General features: G+C 38.4%; 1 protein-coding gene across 1 annotated transcript; it reads left to right on the top strand.

The window, feature by feature from the left end:
• Nucleotides 1–13,263: 13,263 nt before the first annotated feature.
• On the top strand, nucleotides 13,264–16,580 carry LOC131168023 (uncharacterized). Its single transcript, XM_058127171.1, has 5 exons — nucleotides 13,264–13,652; nucleotides 13,982–14,021; nucleotides 14,105–14,265; nucleotides 14,348–15,037; nucleotides 16,078–16,580. The coding sequence occupies exons 1-5, from the start codon at nucleotides 13,431–13,433 to the stop codon at nucleotides 16,309–16,311; spliced, it is 1,347 nt and encodes a 448-aa protein (XP_057983154.1). The 5' UTR covers nucleotides 13,264–13,430; the 3' UTR covers nucleotides 16,312–16,580.
• The last annotated feature ends 3,618 nt before the right edge of the window (nucleotides 16,581–20,198 follow it).

Here is a 20,198-nt window from a genome sequence, read left to right as displayed (position 1 = left end):
TTCGAATTATGCACAAGCTCCCAGACCATTTCGAGGTGGATATCAGGAGCCCCACGGTGGTCAGCAGAGGAACACTGAGCTGGCGAGGGTCTACACGTTGACACCGGGAGACTCTAAGAAAACTGGAGACGTGGTCACAGGTACTCTTACTGTTTTACCATATGAAATGATTGTTTTTTTTTTATACAGGTGCCACCCACTCTTTTATATTGGCGGGATATGTGAAAATAGCTAGAATAGAGACACAACCATTAGATATAGAACTGTCTGTGGGTACGCCGATGGGATCTGTGGTTAGATGCAGGAGGGTACTTCGGAATTTTCCAGTAAATATTCAAGAGAGAGTGCTACTAGCCAATCTTGTGGTGCTGGATATGCATGGATTTGATGTGATACCAGACATGGATTGGTTAGCTATTTATCACGCTAGCATTGATTGCCATCAGAAAGAAGTGATTTTCAGACCCCCCCCCCCCCGGGTGAGCCAAAATTTAGATTTATGGTTCACGCGTGTGTGCCTCACCACAGCTAGTGTCATCTATTCAGGTGGGGAGACTGCTACAGGGTGGTTGCCAAGGGTATGTCGCATACATAAAAGATTTGCCAAAAAGAAGAATTGAGACAAGCTGACATACCAATAGTGAGAGAGTTTCCTGATGTATTTCCAAAAGAATTACCTGGTTTGCCACCTGATCATGAGATTGAGTCTACTATAGACCTGTTGCCGGGATCTGCGCCAATATCTAAAGCACCATACCGTATGGCTCCAGCTGAGTTGAGAGAATTAAAAGATCAGCTACATGAATTGCTGGACAAGGGTTTTATCAGGCCCAGTGTGTCGCCCTGAGGAACGCCAGTTCTATTTGTGAAAAAGAAAGATGGAACCATGAGGTTGTGCATCAATTATAGGGAGATAAATAAATTGACAATCAAGAATAAATATCCTCTCCCTAGGATCGATGATTTATTTGATCATCTTTAGGGGACCCAGGCTTACTCTAAAATTGACCTGCGGTTGGGTTACCATCAAGTGAAAGTTAGAGCAGAGGACATTTCAAAGACTGCATTTTGAACCAGATATGGCCATAACGAGTTTTTAGTGATGCCATTTGGGTTGACTAATGCACCAGCAGTATTCATGGATTTGATGAATTGGGTATTTCACCAGTATTTGGATCAGTTTGTGGTTATGTTTATTGATGATATACTGGTATATTCAAGGAGTTTTGAGGAGCACGAGCATCATTTGAGACTGGTGTTGCAAGTATTAAGGGAAAGGAAATTATATGCAAAATTCAAGAAATGTGAGTTCTAGTTAAGGCAGGTTACTTTTCTCAGCCATGTGATCTCAGAAATAGGAATATTAGTTGATCCAAGTAAGATTGAAGCTGTGATGAGTTAGGAAAGGCCGGGAAGTATTCAAGAAGTTAGGAATTTTCTAGGATTAGCAGGTTATTAGCAGCGCTTTGTGGAAGGTTTCTCCAGACTATCAGGTCCATTAACTCGACTTAAAAGGAAAAATGTGAAGTTTGATTAGACCAACAACTGTGAACAGAGTTTTCAAGAATTAAAATAGCGGTTGGTTTCGACGCCAATTCTGGCTATTCCATCATGGGAGAACAATTTTGCAATATACAGTGATGCCTCTTTGAAGGGTCTTGGGTGTGTGTTGATGCAGCACGGCAGGGTCATTGCTTATGCGTCTAGAAAGCTTAAAGAATATGAGAAGAATTATCTTGTGCATGATTTGGAGTTAGTTGCAGTGGAATATGCTCTCAAGATCTGGAGGCATTATTTATATGGAGGGAAGTACGAGATTTTCATGGATCACAAGAATATAAAATATTTATTCACTCAAAAAGAGCTAAATATAAGACAAAGAAGGTGGCTAGAACTCATTAAAGATTACGACTGCACCATTAGTTACCACCCGAGGAAAGCGAATGTGGTAGCTGATGCTCTGAGCAAAAAATCAGTGGGTCCAGTGTTAGCAACCATGGAGATTCCACATTCAATTATAATGGATTTGGAGAAGCTCAGTTTAGATCTAATAGAGGAGAGTCCTCAGGCAATCATTGCAAGTCTAGTGGTTCAGCCTACACTATACGAGAGGATTAAAGCTGCTCAGGGTGATGATGCAGAGTTAACAGAGGTAATCACTAGAGTGCGGGATGGTCAAGGAGAGGAATTCAGCATATCAAATAACGGAGCCCTGCGATTTCGTACTAGGCTATGTGTTCCTGCAGATATTGAGATCAAGAGGACTATATTGGAGGAGGCTCACAGATCCCTATACACCATACATCCAGGTAGCACTAAAATGTACAGGAATCTACGAGAGTATTTCTGATGGAGTGGAATGAAGAGAGAGATAGTCGAGTTTGTTCAGCAACGCTTGACGTGTCAGCAGGTTCAGGCTAAGCACCCAGCAGGACAGTTGCAGCCATTGTTCATTCCAGAGTGGAAATGGGACCACGTTTCGATGGACTTTGTTACGGGGCTACCACCAGTGCGACAGGGACTGAATGCGATTTGGGTGGTTGTTGATCGTCTGAATAAAACCGCTCATTTCATCCCTATTAAAATTGGTTATTCCATAGACAGGTTGGCAAAACTTTATGTTCAAGAGATAGTTTGCGTCCATGGTGTACCGATATCCATAGTCTCAGGCTGAAATCCTCGGTTTACTTCACAATTCTGAAAAAGTTTTCAGGAGGCTATGGGTACATAGTTAGCTTTTAGCATTGCTTTCCATCCCCAGATAGATGGTCAGATTGAGAGGACGATTCAGACACTAAAGGATATGCTTCATTCTTGTGTGCTTGATTTTTTAGGCAATTAGATTCAGTTTATGCTGTTAATTGAGTTTGCTTACAATAATAGCTATCAGGCTAGCATCGGCATGGCACCTTACAAGGCATTGTATGTCAGGAGATGTCGTTCTCCTCTTTTCTGGGATAAAGTAGGCGAAAGGTAAGTTTTGGGTCCAGAGATAATACAATATGCGTTCGACAAGGTCCGATTGATTGGAGAAAGAATCAGTACAGCACAGAGTCGGCAGAAAAGCTACGTAGATACTCACCGACGAGAGTTAGAATTTGATGTGGGAGATCAAGTATTTTTGAAGATAGCTCCTATGAAAGGAGTTATGAGATTTGGAAAGAATGGCAAGTTGAGCTTTAGGTATATCGGCCTTTTTGAGATACTAGAGAGAATAGGGTCAGTTGCCTATAGGCTAACTTTGCCCCCAGCTTTGGCTTGAATTCATGACGTGTTTCTTGTTGTTATGTTAAGGAAATACGTCCCAGACCCATCCCACATCATTAGCTATGCAGAGATAGAGCTTAAGGATTCATTGGCATATAAAGAAGTACCAATACCGATTTTGGACAGAAAGATTCAGACTCTACGCACTAAAGAAATACAGTTAGTTAAAGTTTTGTGGAGGAATCACGCCATAGAGGAAGCTTCTTGGGAGCTTGAGGAGCAAATCAAACAGAAATACCCACAGTTGTTCCAAGAGATATAGAGGTAATCAGGTAAAGTATAATAGTTAGATAAGTTTCTTTTGCAAGTACATGTATGGATTTGGTTACTAGATAGTTTTTAGTTTTATATGTGTAATCTCTCAGAACATATAATGTAACCACGGTATTCCTCTACCATAAGTGAGGGCAGGTAATAAAATAAGTAGACCTTTTGCCTTTATAGGAGGATAGATGGAGATACAGATAGTAAATTTCGAGGGCAAAATTTTATAAGGAAGGGAGAATGTAATGACCCGAAAAATAATGATATTTAAATAATAAAGAGAGAGGGAAATGGAAATAAAAACAGAAGGAGGCAGTAGGCTTCATCGACGACATTGCACTTTGGAGATAATAACCCGGAATTCTTACATTGGACATCGTCGACGAACACATGGAATTCGTCGACAAGCGCATAAGGGGACCTCGTCGACGAGAAGATACCGAGAAGGGTTTTTAGATAGTCTAAAATTCATCGACGAGGGGGAAAGTTCGTCGATGAAATTATTAAAGGACTCATCGATGAGGTGACGTGTCTCGTTGACAAATCTGGTTCTATAAATAGTGAAAATCTGGATTTTTGATGAAAAATCAGTGCAAGAAACTCCTTCTCTCTCTCTAAAACGTCTTCCACCCCTTCTCTCTTCAATTCCGAGCTCATTTTACGCCGGATTGACGATCTGAAGCCATAACGACGCTCCTGGCGAAGTTCTCTACAAGTATGCTAGAGCTGATCGTTGATGGAGTTGGTTCGGATTTCGTCCCAATCTCAGGGTAAGGCATTTTATTTGGTATTTGTCTTTCCCTCAGTTATAAGAAATGTTGTTGGTAAGAAAATACTTATGTTTTGTTCTTGGGGATACTGTTTTCAAGATGTTGAGCTAGGAACCCTGTAGGTATCGGGCTAGAGTATAGTAGGGGCTTTTCAAAGATAAGGTAAGAGAAATATATTATGCTAGGAGATTTACTTACGTTATTAGAAATTTTATATATTTATACATGTATACCAAATATTATACAGGATATGAATTTTTAAAGCATGTGTGGCCTGAGTATATGATATTGATATGGAGTTTTATGTAGTTTTTCAGTATTTTAAGTTATACAGATATAGTTAGATAATTGCAGATTTTATACAAACATAATTTGTATACATATACAGATTATTTCAGATGATTACATAGATAGTTGTATAAATATCAGTATACAGATATTTATTCAGAACAGTATATACAGTGTATATAGAAAGTTATGTTTTCCTAAATGTCATAACACTTAGATTATACATAAAGGAAATACAGACAAATTATATGGAAAGAAAGTACAAACAGATTACACAATTATAGCATCAAGATGCTATAGATATTACAGTATTTACAATACAGCAATATAGTATTATGGTTATTTTGGAAATATAATGAAAACAGTATAAAGAGTATAATATGTATATATATAGTATCAGATCCCTGTGGAAAGATTACAAACAGATATAGTACAAATATAGAATACAGAGCACGGTACCGTTGCTAGATACAGATAGAGTGCAACCACATATCTCAAATAGTGTGTGGGTCGACCGTGCTCAGAGAGTATGCAGCTCTCCAGTTCACTGGGTGGAGGGGGCAGGTTAGACGAGGTAGCATCTAGTCCCGAGCTTACGAGTGGATGCAGTTTGGCCTAGCTGAGGTAGTATAGAGTATGATGACTTACCTGGAGGGCCGACCAAGTTAAGTCCCGCCTATAGGCTGTACAACCCTGTCATGAGGGGTTAAATCATGACATACAGAGTCTCAGGAAAAGAGCACAGTTATGTATATGTATACAGTGTTACAGTTTTGTTGTATATAGTATATTATACCAGTATGAATGATAGAAAGCTCAGATGATACAAATGTTTTAAGCTATTATACATATGTTTTATAGATTTTCCAGATCATGCAGTTTTTAAAAACTATTACTATAATTTTATGACTCAGTCGCCACACACTAATAATAGCATATTTTCACTTACTGAGCGTCGACTCACCTCATTACTTTAACATTTTTCAGGTGAGCCAGTTAGGCGAGTAGATCAGGCTCACGGATAGGGGGTTTACTTGATCACTCTAATTATAAGGTAAGTTTTTGTATATGGTTTTGTATTTTTGGGATAGTTGACACTGGAGAGAGTGATGTATTATGTAGATATGGTTGAGAATATTGAATTCTGGTATTGTGTATATATATATATATATTATGTGATTTATGTTTTCCGCTACGTAGGGGTGTTCATTATATTCAAATATTGGAGTAATTTATTATTATATAAAAAAAATGATGAAAATTTTAAGGATGTTACACAAGTTCTTGGGGTTCGGTCGATTGGGCAAAAAATGAACTGCCTATTCGTTCGACCGTACAAGTATGTCCGAGGGCGATTTTCCCATATTTGCGAGGTTCGGTCGACCAGGGTCATTTTGAGCTAAACTGCTCGGTCTACCAGACTATTGGGTTCCCACACATTGGAACTCAGCCGACCAGGTTAGTGGAATTCAAAAATCACTCGATTGACCAGGAGGTCAATAAAGTTAACCCTTGGGGAGTTCGGTCGACTGAGGACAAATGAACTGCATGAGTTCGGTCGACCGGGCTATGGTCAACTTGTTGACTAAGCACCAGTTCGATCTACCGGGCAATTTTGTACAGGGAAATTCGGTCGACCGAGAGTGCACACTTAGTGCATTTCGATCCTATTTCAGCCAACGATCACCCTATTTCAAATTACCAAGCATGCGTATGCATGAGTGAGTGTCCTAAGGTCATTTTTAGGTCCTTTTGAAAACACCAAAAAAATCCGGTGTTAGTTGACCAAAATTTTTGTAAACTTCATTTAGCCTTGATTTTAACCCTAAAGCTATTCCAAAAACTTTGTATGATTTTAGTCTATTTGGAAAAAGATTTTTGGTGAGATGTGCTGGTCCCTAAGGTCTATCTACGGTCATTATGAGCATTCAAACACATCATGCAGATGTATGCATTATTATAGACCAAGATATAGAAATTAAATGCAATTACAACAGATAAACGTCTTCTTCATCTTTTTGCTCTTTTGACTTCATGGAATGCGCTTGATCGTATAGTCTTTAAATCCTACAAGCTTCCATCACCATTCCTTATATGTGTGTTAAATAAATGGACTTGTTCACATTCTAAATACACACATAAGAAACATGTGCTTTGTCAGCATCAAAATAGGGATCGAACTCAAAAAGTCAATAGAAAATTTTGTCTGTCGATCTGTTAGTGCTAGACATGCATGGGTTCGATATAATATTCGGTATGGACTTGTTGGCAGCCAATTACGCCAGCATAGACTGTCGTTTGAAAGAAGTAATATTCAAACCTCCGGGGAAACTAGAATTTAGATTTATAGGGTCGCGAGTGCAATCCCCGCCCTAACTAGTTTCAGTTATTCAGGCAAGGTGACTACTCCTAAGTGGTTGTCAGGGATTCGTGGCATTTGTGAAGTAAATGATAGGGAATGAATTAAAGCTCACTAGTACGCCAATAGTAAATGAATTTACGGATGTTTTTCTAGATGAGTTACCAGGCTTGGCACCTGATCGAGAGATAGATTTTACTATTGATCTACTTCTAGGTACAGCGCCAATCGCTAAAGCACCCTACTGAATGGCGCCAGCAGAATTGGAAGAATTAAAGAATTAGTTGCAAGATTTACTCGATAAGGGTTTTATACGGCCTAGTGTATCTCTGTGGGGAGCTCCAGTTCTATTTGTAAAGAAGAAAGACGGGACCATGAGGATGTGTATAGATTATAGGGAAATTAATAAAGTGACAATCAAGAACAAGTATCCTCCACCCCATATAGATGACTTATTTGACCAGCTCCAGGGTACACAGGTGTATTCTAAGATTGACGTCAGATCAGGCTATCATCAGGTGAAAGTGAAAGCGAAAGACGTCTCGAAGACAGCTTTCAGGACTAGATATGGGCATTATGAATTTCTCGTTACGCCGTTTGTTCTGACAAATGCTCCTACTGTATTTATAGACTTGATGAATAGAGTCTTCCACCAATATTTAGACCAGTTTGTTGTTATTTTTATTGATGATGTACTAGTCTATTCAAGGAGCTATGAGGAGCATGAGATGCACTTGAGGCAGGTTTTACAGATGTTCAGGGAAAAGAAGTTATATGCCAAGTTCTGAAAATGTGAATTTTGGCTCGAGAAGGTTGTGTTTTTAGGGCACGTCATCTCAAGGGATGGAATTTATGTGGATCCTAGTAAGATTGATGCGATAGTGAATTGAGCTAAACTGAGGAATGTCCAGGAGATCAAGAGTTTCTTGGGGTTAGCTGGGTATTACCGTTGTTTTGTTGAAGGATTCTCAGCATTATCAGGGCCCTAACACGACTAACTAGGAAGAATGTCATATTTGAATGGGATGATAGCTGTGAGCAGAGTTTTTAGGAATTGAAGCAAAGGCTTGTCAAGGCACCAGTGCTGATCATCCCGTCAGGGGGTGAGAGTTATGTTATCTACAATGATACGTCCTTGAAGGGACTTGTTTGTGTATTAATGCAGCATGGTAGAGTGGAAGCGTATGCTCCCAGGAAGTTGAAAGAATATGAAAAGAATTACCCTACCCATGATCTTGAGTTGGCTGCAGTAGTTCATGAATTGAAGATTTGGAGGCATTACCTGTATGGCGAGCGATGTGAAATCTTCTCGAACCATAAGAGTTTAAAGTACTTTTTCACCCAGAAAGAACTCAACATGAGGCAGAGAAGGTGGTTGGAGCTCATTAAAGATTTTGACTGTATTATCAATTACTACCCAAGGAAAGCAAACATGGTAGTTGATGCATTGAGCAGGAAATTTATGGGACCAACGTTGACAGTTATGGAGATTCAGTATCCGATCATGATGGATCTGGAAAGACTCAGTATAGAATTGGTTGAGGGTGGGCCTCAGGCATGTATTGCCAATTTAGTGGTGTAGCCTATTCTGCAGGAAAGGATTATTGCTGCTTAGAAAGACAATCCAGAATTAGCGGAGGTATTGATCGGAGTGCAGAATGGTCAGGGAGAGGAATTCTGTATTACAGATGATGAAGCTTTCCAGATTATGTATTCCTGCCGATATTGATATTAGGAAGACCATCTTAGAGGAGGCTCACAAATGTTCGTACACAGTTCATCCTGGCAGCACAAAAATGTATAGGAATTTGCGAGAGTCGTATTGGTGGAGTGGTATGAAGAAGGAGATTATTGAGTATGTAGCACAGTGTTTGACGTGCCAGAAGGTAAAAGCTGAGCACCAGAGGCCGGCAGGCCAGTTGTAGCCACTTTTTATCCCAGAATGGAAATGGGATCACATATTTATGAATTTTGTTTCAGGGTTGCTATCAGCATTGTATGGCTAGAATGCAATCTGGGTGATTGTAGACCATTTGAATAATGCCACCCATTTCCTTCCTATCAAGATCGGCTACTCCCTTAACCACTTGGCAGAGATTTATATTCAAGAGATAGTCCGTTCTCACAGAGTGCCAGTATCCATAGTATCAGATCAGGACCCACGTTTCATGTCACGTTTTTTGAGGAGCTTGCTGGGGGCTCTAGGGTCTCAGTTATCTTTTAGCACGAATTTTCATCCTCATTCAGACTGGTAGACTGAGAGGACGATACAAATATTAGAAGATATGCTCTGAGCGTGTGTGCTGGATTTTGGGGGTAGTTGGACCCAATTTATGTCACTGGTGGAGTTTGCGTATAATAACAGTTATCAGACCAACATTGACATGGCACCATTTGAGGCACTCTATGGTAGGAGATGTCGTTCTCCTTTATATTGGGATGAGATGGGTGAGCGGCGAGTTGTGGGGCTAGAGTTAATACAGCAAGCATATGATAAGGTTTGGCTCATCATGAATAGAATTAGTGCAGCTTAGAACCGACAGAAAAGTTATGTCGATAATTGTCATAAGAAATTGGAGTTTGATATTGGTAACCATGTGTTTTTAAAAATAACTCCGTTAAAAGAAGTTATGAGATTTGAGAAGAAAGGTAAACTTAGCCCTAAGTTTATTAGACCATTTGAGATTCTAAAGAAAGTGGGGCCGGTTGCCTACAGGTTAGCTTTACCACCTGTGTTGTCCAGGATACACAACATATTTCATGTTTCCATGTTAAGAAAATACGTCTCAGACCCTTCTTATGTGATCAGTTATGGTGAGTTAGAGTTTAGTGATTCACTAGTTTGTGAGAAGGTACAAGTACAGATTTTGGACAGGAAGGAACAAGAATTATGTAATAAGAAGATTCCTTTAGTGAAAGTCTTGTGGAGAAATCATGCAATAGAAGAAGCATCTTGGGAGTTCAAGGAACAGATAAGGTAGAAATATCAACAATTATTCAGTGGAGCTCAATTGTAACCAGAAAAGTGTAAGTAATGATGAAATGTTTCTTTTGCAGGTTAGTCAGTGTATGTATTAGTTTAGTTAGTAAATAGTATTTTGGTTTTGGGAGAGTTTTGTTTTGTATATCTAATCTCCCAGAACGTTATATATAACCACGGTATTCCTCCGCCATAAGTGCAGGTAAGTAATAAAATAAATAGGCTGTTTTCTTTAGAGGATGGTGAATCGTACAGATAGTAAATTTTGAGGACGAAATTTTTATAAGGAGGGGAGAATGTAGAGACCCGAATAATTATCGTAATTTAATAATAGGAGGAAGAGAGAAAATAAGGAATTTAAACAAGGTTTCATCGACGAACACAGGGAGTTCGTCGACGAGAGCACTTTAGGGGTTTGTCTACGGGGACACGTGTCTCATCGACGAGAAGATACCAAGAGGCTATGTTTCAGTTTTGAATTTCGTCGACGAGAAGTAAGCATTTGTTGACAAACTTCCTTCTAGACCTCGTCGACGAAGTGACGTGTCTCGTCGACTAAGGTCAGTGTATAAATAGCCCTAGACTCGGATTTCAACGCAGATTATTCAAAAAAATTAGATTTTCTCTCTCCTCTTCAATTTCTCTTCCTTCTCTCTAAGATTATGGTTCCATTCTTCGCCGGATCGACGATTTGAAACCGCCACGAAACTCTTGGGGAAGTTCTCTTTAAGTCTGTTAGAGTGAATCGTTGGTGGGGCTAGTTTGGACTCCATCCCAAATTTAGGGTAAGGCTTTTTATTTGGTATTTGACTTGCCTATAGTTGTAAGAAATGTAGTAGTCGAGGAAATACTAAAATTTTGTTCTAGAAAATATTGTTTTCAGGGGGTTGAATGGGGAACTCTATGGGTGTAAGACTAGATATTATAGGGGGCTTTTTCAGAAGTCGGTAAGGGGATAAACTAAGTCAGTTGTTTTTCCATGGAAATATATATACATAATTTTACAGCATTTAATTTCAGGAAAAAAAGTATATTGTAGTATTATGTTTGGGAAATACTACTGTAAATAATGATATGGTTTAAATATGAATAATACCTATTTAGTGTGACATGAGTAAAATTTACCGTGGAATATTATGTTTACAATAAGTATGGTTCACTGCTTCCAAAAAAATATTAAAATGATACAGAGGTTTTTATACGATATATCGGCGTACGAGCCGAGGATTTTACATGATATATCGACGTACGAGCTGAGGGTTTTATTTGATATGTCGGCGTACGGGCTGAGGCTTTTACATGATATGTTGGCGTACGAGCCGATGATTTTATATGATATGTAATATCGGCGTACAAGTCGAGATTTATAAAACACAAAATGTCGACATAAGGGTTGAAGGTTTTCATGTTATGTTATGCAAAATGATATGATGATATTAACTTCACAATTATTATTATGAAATAGTCATGTATCACTATTAGGAAATATGTTATATGTTATCATAACCTAATTGGTTTAGTTTAGGCTTTCACGAGCACGATACTGTAGCTATATGATCACAATCATGATATGTTAGTGCTACCGCTTGTCGTATAGGACAGTGGGAGAATGGCAGTCGATGTGGTTTATTGCAGTGTTGACGCCCCTGGTATACGGACCAGTAGAGGCAAACCCAACGTACTTACAAACTTTTACTTTTTATTTGGTAGTGGTTGATCAGTCATTATCGTGTCCCGCCTTCGGACCGCACAACCCACTCATGTGGGGGTAAGACATGACACCAGCCAATTAACCATCCATGATGTTTTCTACGTATTAATATATGAGATGAATTATGTTTATGGAAATTCAGTATATTCTACCATATTATGATTATATATGTTTTTCCCAGATATGACATAGATAGTTCTATTAAGTGTGTTTATGTACTATTATATATATAACACGTACTCATATTGCCACATACTGGTATTAGTTTGTTTTCCCTTACTGAGAGATGTCTCAACCCAATTAAATAAACATTTCGGGAGCCCCAGATAGGAGAGCGAATAAAGTTCCGTAGTGATAGTCTTCAACTGTTCTACCCTATTTAAAGGGTAAGTATTTTGCTAGGGTCGGACGGATTTTTGGGTAGCGACCCTAGGAATCTTTTTGGTTATTTTGGATTGTGTGTATTCATATGATGAATGTAGTAAACTCTGGTATTGTATTAGTTGAATAACTTAATATGTATGTGAATTTACGTTTCCTGCTGCTTAGGAGTTAGTGTTGTGTTTCACGTGTTCCCCTGGTATCGTGGGTCCAGATGGATTATCAATTGCCAGGACTATTATTTTGGATATTATGGGAAAAAAATGGTAAAATAAGTAGGTCGTTACAGCAGAGATATGTATATATATGTATGTATGTATGTTTTGGGAAAATACTGAATTTTGGTATTGTAAGTATGGTTATATAACTTTATGTTTTCCGTTGCATAGGTGTATTATCTTATGAACAGGAATTCCTCGGTGCCCACTTTGGGATCGAGATATTATAGTAGATTTTCAAAGTCTTATGATTTTATAGTATTTATTTTTTTAAAAATGGTATGAAATTTTGGATCGTTACATTTACTCTTTGGATATGTTGTTTCTTAGTTGCCAACATTCTGATTCATATAATATAACTAGCCTTACAATTGTTCTATAAAATTCCCCTTCAAAATTAAAGGTATTCTACATTCACATAACATGCTCAAAGTACTTTTCTATTTTACCTAACATGCTTTGACTTTAAGCCCCTCATCTTCTTCAAATTATCTTTTAGTTTGCATAATAAATCCAAAACATTGAAATCTACTAGTAATATTGATTTATTTATCATCAAGTTTCATTTTGTCTCTACCATTCCTCTTATCATACGTATTATACCATATACAAGTCTCTCTTCTTTTACCTAAACATTTCTATTAATTTTCTTAAAAGATATAAGACTTATAAAACAGATCTCTAAACATGCAAACCAAATTGATTTTTTCGATACTTCATTTTTGACATTAATCCTTATTTAACTGTCATTTCTCACAATTTTATTGTATGATTCATAAATTTAACTTTACCATACTTATTATAATTTTGGATGCCCCTCTTAAATGGGGGCAGGGGACCATGCCTCTGCACCCTTCCTTGAAATGCACAAGATTATGGTTGGCTGAGGCTTTCGGGTTGGGAAGTGGCCGAGATTCAACGCCAGGTGACACGTGTCATAAACCCACCTGCATCGGAATTGAAGATTATTTCCCCATTTTGTCCTACAACTCTCAATGATAGTAAACTAATAATTGATGGCCACTGCAATCCTATAATAAAAACACCCTCATCACAAAAACAAAACAAAACAAAACAAAACAAATTCAACTGCTTCTTTTCTTGAATCATCTCCTTCTTTTCCCCCTCGCTTTCACCCTGTCTCAAAGAAAAGAAGCAACTGAAGTGGTTAATTGTAGTGGTGGGAAGAGTGATGAAAGCCCTCGCCAGTTCATATGCCAGGGTTTTTGCCCACAAGAATGGAGACGGATGCTTGTCTTGTCCCAGAGACTTGCTCAGTAGACCAGAAGTTCGATTTTTGGGTACTCACAGATGGATGCTTAATGTTCGATTCTCGCAGTATCTTGTATCTTTGAGGCGCAGGCCGATCCACCCGGTTTCAACATCTTCTTCTTCTCTTTTCCTCAACCCCCAGGTAACTTCTTTGTTTTGTCGATTCTCCTGGCTTTTCTTCTTGTTTCCCGGGGAAAAAAAAATGGGGAAAGAAATGAAAGCTTGGATTCCCACAGCACGTTGAGGTTCGACTGTTTGCAATAAGATTTGTTAATTTTTTTGTGTCTTTATTGTTTATGAAAACAAATACTTCTCTGATTCTCATGTATTGGAAGCAAGAAAAGTGCTTCCAAAATGTTGGGCAAACAGTATAAATTTAGCACATTATACTGCAAAATAGGATGAGAAAATGTCTTGTTCTGCGTTGTGTCTTTTGAGAGACTTTGATTTTCTATGATGTTTCTGATGCAGGCCTGCCTAGACGCTGCAGAAACTCAGACTCAAGATTTATGTAAGCTCGTACCGTGCATTAATTTTTTTTTTTCTGTTTCTTGAATGTGTATTGGGCTGAATGCTATTTATCCTTGTGTCCAGATCAATCACATACTGTTCATGTCAGATTCAAGTTACAGAAAGAATGCTTGTTTGGTGAGCGATTTTTCATTGTAGGGGATGATCCTATGTTTGGCTTGTGGGACCCATCAATTGCTGTTCCCTTGGACTGGTCTGATGGACATTTGTGGACTCTGGAGATGGTGAGAAGGAAAACTGCGTATGGAGAAATGATTGTTTGTTTTTGTTCAAAGACAAATTTTGATTTGTTTGTGTTTTAAATAGGATATACCTATTGGAAAATCAATCCAGTTCAAGTTTATACTGAAGGGAAGCACTGAGGAGATCATTTGGCAGCCTGGTCCCAATCGAATCCTTCAGACCTGGGAAACAAAGAACACAATCACCATCATCGAACATTGGGAAAATGATGAATTTCAGAGGGTCATAGAGGAAGAACCAGTTCCTAATGCAAATGAGGAATCCAAATTTGACTCAGAGGCGTCAATTGTTGCCAAGAATGTGACTCGTTTCCAGGGGGAATTTGCTATTGTTGATGGCAATATTTCACCATCAGATAAGCCAATGACAGAGGCAAGCAAAGAACAAACTGTTCCAGAGCAAATTACTCACTCACAAGAAAAACCAATGGCTATAGTTGCAGAGAATACCAATTACCAGAAGCAGGAGCCCTTGGAAAATGTGAACAAAAAAATGAGTGATACAGGGAGCGGTACTTATCCAAAGGTGGAACCTGAGAACATTCCTGGAAATAATGGCATGGCAACAACTGTCAATACTGAGGCAAGCACAGCTGCCGAAGAAAACGTGGAAGGTGGCCCTGTTCTGGTACCTGGCTTGACTCTGTTATCAATGGCACCAGCAGATGAAGAAAACGCAGATAAAGATGAGAAAAGCATTTCCATTGATGCTTCGATTAGAGCTGATGAATTTAAAGGTCGCCATGGGCAAAAGGTGACAATTTCTCTCTCTCTCTCTCTCTCTCTCTCTCTCTCTCTCTGTTATGCGGAATACTCAGTATATGCTCATTCAGGGCTAGGAGACTCCATATTGCTAAAACAAATGGGTTTTAGCTTGCCTCTTCTCAAACCTATTTTTCTATTTGGAGAAGCATTGTGAGATGGTACATAGAACAAGGGCCAGCTATTTCACCTTCTGAACACTAAACCAGTGCATCTGGGTAAGCATGAAGTGGAGTAAATGGTAACAAGATCAATGCGTGTGTGCATATATAGAAGAGATACAGATCCAATATTTCCTTTTATCATTGAGTGGAGCATATGAAAATAGGAATATTGTAGTTTTCAATATAGCAGGATAGAAGAAATTCTCACTCCCATGTCTTTAAAATAGCATATGGAATTGTTAAAGTGCAAGTGAGTTAATGTAAAGGGCGATAGAAAGGGTAGGAATTGTCTTAAAATAACTTAGAATGAGATAACGAGTAAGGGTTTAATAATGTTGAATTTGTCAAAAGAAAATGTCCATGATGGCATAAATTGGCAGAAAATGATTCATGTAGCCGACCCAGACTTGGCTTGGTTTTGTTGTTGTGTTGTTGTGGTGTTGTCATTGTTGTTATATGGAATTGTTTTAAGTATTGTGTACAACATGACTTAAAACCTACTGCTCTAGGGAACAAAACCAAGTTTTATCCTCAGCAATCAAGTCCCTGGTTGCCCGTGTACAATCATGTTTACCCAATGTCACTGATTATGGGCCATATATAATTCTCCAAAAGCAGAAAGATTTTCACATGTTTCATTGCAGATACTGTTATAGCCATCCTTTTCTTTTCTTTTCTTTCAGCAATCAAGTCCCTGGTTGCCCGTGTACAATCATGTTTACCCAACGTCACTGATTATGGGCCATATATAATTCTCCGAAAGCAGAAAGAAAGATTTTCACATGTTTCATTGCAGATGCTGTTATAGCCATCCTTTTCTTTCTTTTCTTTTCTTTTATTTTTTCTTTCCTTCCCAATATTTGTCCAGTTGGACGAGAAGCAAGAACCTGAAAGTTCCACACTACCGGAAGAGTTAACTGAGCTGAGCTCCAATGGGAAGCTAAAGGCAGAGCATCACAATGAGCTAGAGCATGAGCCTCCGGTGGCTGAAGAACAACAGCCAATTGATTCACAGCCAAATGATAATGATGCTTTGCGTAAAGACATGCAATGGGGTCGTAAAACTCTGGAGATGCTCCTTACCAATCTGGGACTCATTTAGCAGCAGCTTAGACAACTCCAAGACACTGCCTAATTTTTTTTCCCCCGCTGGGCCTGCAAATATAACAGGAGAGCGAGAGCAAGGTATCAATGATCGAAACTGTTTGTATGTATAGATCCCGTAACTTCAACTTCGTCATAGATGTCTTGTATATTATTCTTTGAGTGGTGGGGTTTCGTTTCCTATTTGATCTATACTTACTGTATGCTGTGACGCCTTTCTCATGTACTCAACTGGAAGCCAAGCAATAAATAATTCTGCTTTTGAGATGGAGTCGATTTCTGAACGCATGCTGTAAGTGGTAGGATTTGTGGTATCTTCAAAGAAACTTCTCGTTCATGGATGGTGCTGGCTTTAACAAAGAAGAGTTTGCAAATGCATATGGGTTTTTTTTTTATGAATTTCAAGAGATTTGGTATCATTATCAAAAATTTGAGAAATAAAAATTAGAAATAATAACCAAGGAACCACTTGGTTAATATTTATTAAACTAATACAAATTAAAAACTCAATTAAAAAATATACCTTTTCATCTTTAAATCAAATATTTATAAAATTATGATTAAAATATTGAAAGTATAAATAATACACATTAAAAGAATAAAATTTATTATAATTATTTTACTTAATTCTTCAACTTTCAAAATTTACTTTACAATAAAAAATTTATTGGACATTGCAATTGAAGAATATTAGAATTATTTTGCAATTGATTTTATTATTATTTTTTAAAAAATTTATACATATTTTATTTTTAATTATATTCAAATTCATATAATCATTTAATTTTGATTTTAATTTAAAAGTATATAAAATGAATAATTAATTAAAAAATTATTTTTAAATATTAAAAGTTCTAACAATAGTTTGTCAAAATTATTGAAAACTATAAAATAGAAAATTATTGATAGAAACAAATATTTTTTTATAATTTAATTTTTTACAGAAAACAATAACAGTATCAAATAAACTCTAAATTTATAATTTGAATTCTTAACTCTTAAACATAAGTCTAATGGAAAAAAAAAAAAAAAAGAGATTCGTGGTAGACAGGATCTATTGAGCATCATAGAAAATGGGAAATGAATCGAGACTGATGCAGCACATGCATAAACCATAATGAAAAGATTTTAAACGATAATAATGGGACAACCTGAAGGCTCAGGCACCTAGGCAAAGGAATCCCCATTGGTTTGAGACAGAAGCAGCAAAAATCATAATGAAATGATTTCCAGGGAAAGGGCGTCTCGTGCGAAGGCGGAGAGGTTCAACGCCAGAGCCAGGCGTGAGGCGCCCCACAATGACGGGAAATTATGAGACGAGCCGGCCCCTCCACCGGAGGTGGGCCTCTCTTATAATATTTTGACACGCGACGTGTGAGTTGTGTGAAAAAAACAAATATATTAAAAGTAATGTTTTAGGGTAGGAAACTTTCTCCGTTCTTCGCCGGTGAAGCAGATGCGGCGACGGTTGTAAGAACCTGACCCGTGAGATATGGAATAAATAAATAGTAAAAAGATAAAACGGTAATTTGAGTAGGCTTCGTCGACGAAGCCTGAGTTTCATCGACGAAGATCCTTCTATTGTTCGGCAACGAAATGCAGAGGTTCGTCGACGAGGAGAATTCAAAAGATTTTTAGAAATTCAAAAATCTCTGACTCGTCGACGAGGCCACCGCGACGTCAACGAAGACACCGCCTCGTCGACGAGGTTGACTAAGTCAAAGGTATTATAAATATCATTTTGGGTTGCTTAGAAGTTAAGATATCCAAATTTCTCTCCCTCTCTCTCTCTAGAACTCGAAGCTTCACACTCTCTCTCTAGACTTTTTTGTCATTCGTCGCTAGAATTGACGATCTGACGTTACTGTGAAGATCAATGAAGGAATCTTTATGTGTTCTGTGGAACAGATCTTCGTTTTGAGGTCTTCGAGTTTTGACCCAAAAATCGAGGTAAGGCTCGGTTTTCAATTCCGTTTCGGTAGATATGTAGAGAGTAAGATTGTAAGTAATTATTGTATTGTGATTTATAGATTTTGCGAACTCAGATTGCTGTTTAAGAGTCGTAGAGTTCGTGTTGGATTTTTCGGGGAAAAGTAAGGGGATTCTGTTTATATCGGTTATTTTTTAAATCGGATTCGGTAGAACTATGGTTCACGATCTTGTGTGTGTTTTGGCTACTTATTTGGGGAAATCTAACGAGTAAAAAAATTACGAAGTTTTCATGTTACTGTTTTGGGAAAAAGGGGGCGTTGGGTTGTATTTCTGGTTTCGTTGGAAAACCATGGATATATTGTTGAATATATTATATTATGGAGATGGTCGTGCCTTGACTTGTTTTAAACTGTATTTTGAAAATCGTGATTTTGCAATTACCAAATGAGTGTGGAATGAATTGTTATATGAATATGCATTGAGTTGTGATTTGCTAAAATGAGATATCGGAACGTGTGTTCCAAATTGTTCCAGGTTGTGAAAGAGTGTTCGGCTCTATATCCAAGAGTGTGAAATACCACCTGCCATTGGTAAGAGTGTTCGGCTCCATATCTGAGGGCATGAAATATCGCCTCTTACCAACTGATTACCGAAGGGTTTGGATCCACCAAATGTACCAGTACGATGCCATAGGAGTCTAGCACTACACCATGTGCCGGGGACGCAGTGTAATGCAGGTCGGCTTCGTGCCGAAGGGTGTGATGACACCGGGTTACTTAATCATGTGTGTGCGTGTTGAGAACTATACTGGAACTATTTTGTGGAAATACAGGAACTAAACTGTGTATGTTTATGTCATGATAACACTCATATGCCACACGCCGATATAACCTGATTCTGCCTTACTGAGATGTGTCTCACCCCTATTCTACGTACATGTATTCAGGTCCTTTGAGTAACCGGAACTAGCATCCTAGTGTTGGGAGTGTAGTGGTTGGTTTACTGCATAGAGTACTTGTGTAAGTACTTGGACTGTAACACGGTTATCATTTTGGGTATTGCTAGCACCCTGGGTTATGTTTATATTATGGAGTTTAGATTCTGTTTGTATAGACTCTAGTATGGTACTATGTATGTATGGAAGGAATTTTTTCGCTGCGTATATGACATGTATGTGAATGTATATAGGGTGTACGAGAACCCCACGGGGTTAGACCCTCATTCATTATAGTATCATGTGTGTTTTGAATGATACAAAGACAGGTTAGGTTACTATATCACACCCTGGGTCCCATTGTCGGGTTTGTGGCATGACAACTTGGTATCAGAGCTAACCAGGTTGTTAGGTCTTATAAACTTGGTTAGATGTTAATATGTGTACATACCAGAGTATAGGATGTCGTAAATGGGTAGAGTAGGTCGAGGGTTGTCTTGTGGCTAGACAAGGATTCGTTGACGGTATTCTGTGTTTTTCCTGGAATGACAATTTCAGTAAAATCACGACAAACCATTGATGGTTTTGTGTCGGTGTGATAGAAAAGACCTGGACCTGTGAGAGTAATAGCTGACATGATAGGTTCTAATGATTGTGTTAATTGTGTACGATATAGGAATTCTAACCGATTCCTACTCTATTTTCAGAATGGAGCCAAAGGATAACGACTTGGATAGTGGCTTTGAGGGGACTGCAAGCGATGAGCCTCCTTTTGTGCCTCGAGGGTTGACAAGGTAGGTTATGTCGGAGATCTGGCGGAGTGTTAGGAGACGTGAATGTTCTCCTACTGCTGTGGGGTGTACCATCAAGAGGTTTACACGTATGCACCATACGGCGTTTTCAAGAGGATCCGATCTGATGATAGTCGAGGACTGGGTCGAGAAGACTGAAATTCTGGAGGTCCTACACTGCACAAATAAGCAGAGAGTCATCTACACTTCCTTCTAATTGTCTGGGGA

This window comes from Malania oleifera, chromosome 11 (genome assembly GCF_029873635.1).
Source record: "Malania oleifera isolate guangnan ecotype guangnan chromosome 11, ASM2987363v1, whole genome shotgun sequence".
Taxonomy (NCBI): Eukaryota; Viridiplantae; Streptophyta; class Magnoliopsida; order Santalales; family Ximeniaceae; genus Malania; species Malania oleifera.
The sequence above is the reverse complement of the archived record's forward strand: the minus strand, read 5'-3'. Positions and strand labels throughout refer to the sequence as shown.

Bases quoted from the DNA above. Each gene is read 5' to 3' on its own strand.
- LOC131168023 (XM_058127171.1), top strand. From the start codon at position 13,431: ATGAAAGCCCTCGCCAGTTCATATGCCAGGGTTTTTGCCCACAAGAAT. The intron at 13,653-13,981 runs GTAACTTCTTTG...TTTCTGATGCAG, and splicing joins CTCTTTTCCTCAACCCCCAG to GCCTGCCTAGACGCTGCAGA. The intron at 14,022-14,104 runs GTAAGCTCGTAC...CCTTGTGTCCAG, and splicing joins AACTCAGACTCAAGATTTAT to ATCAATCACATACTGTTCAT.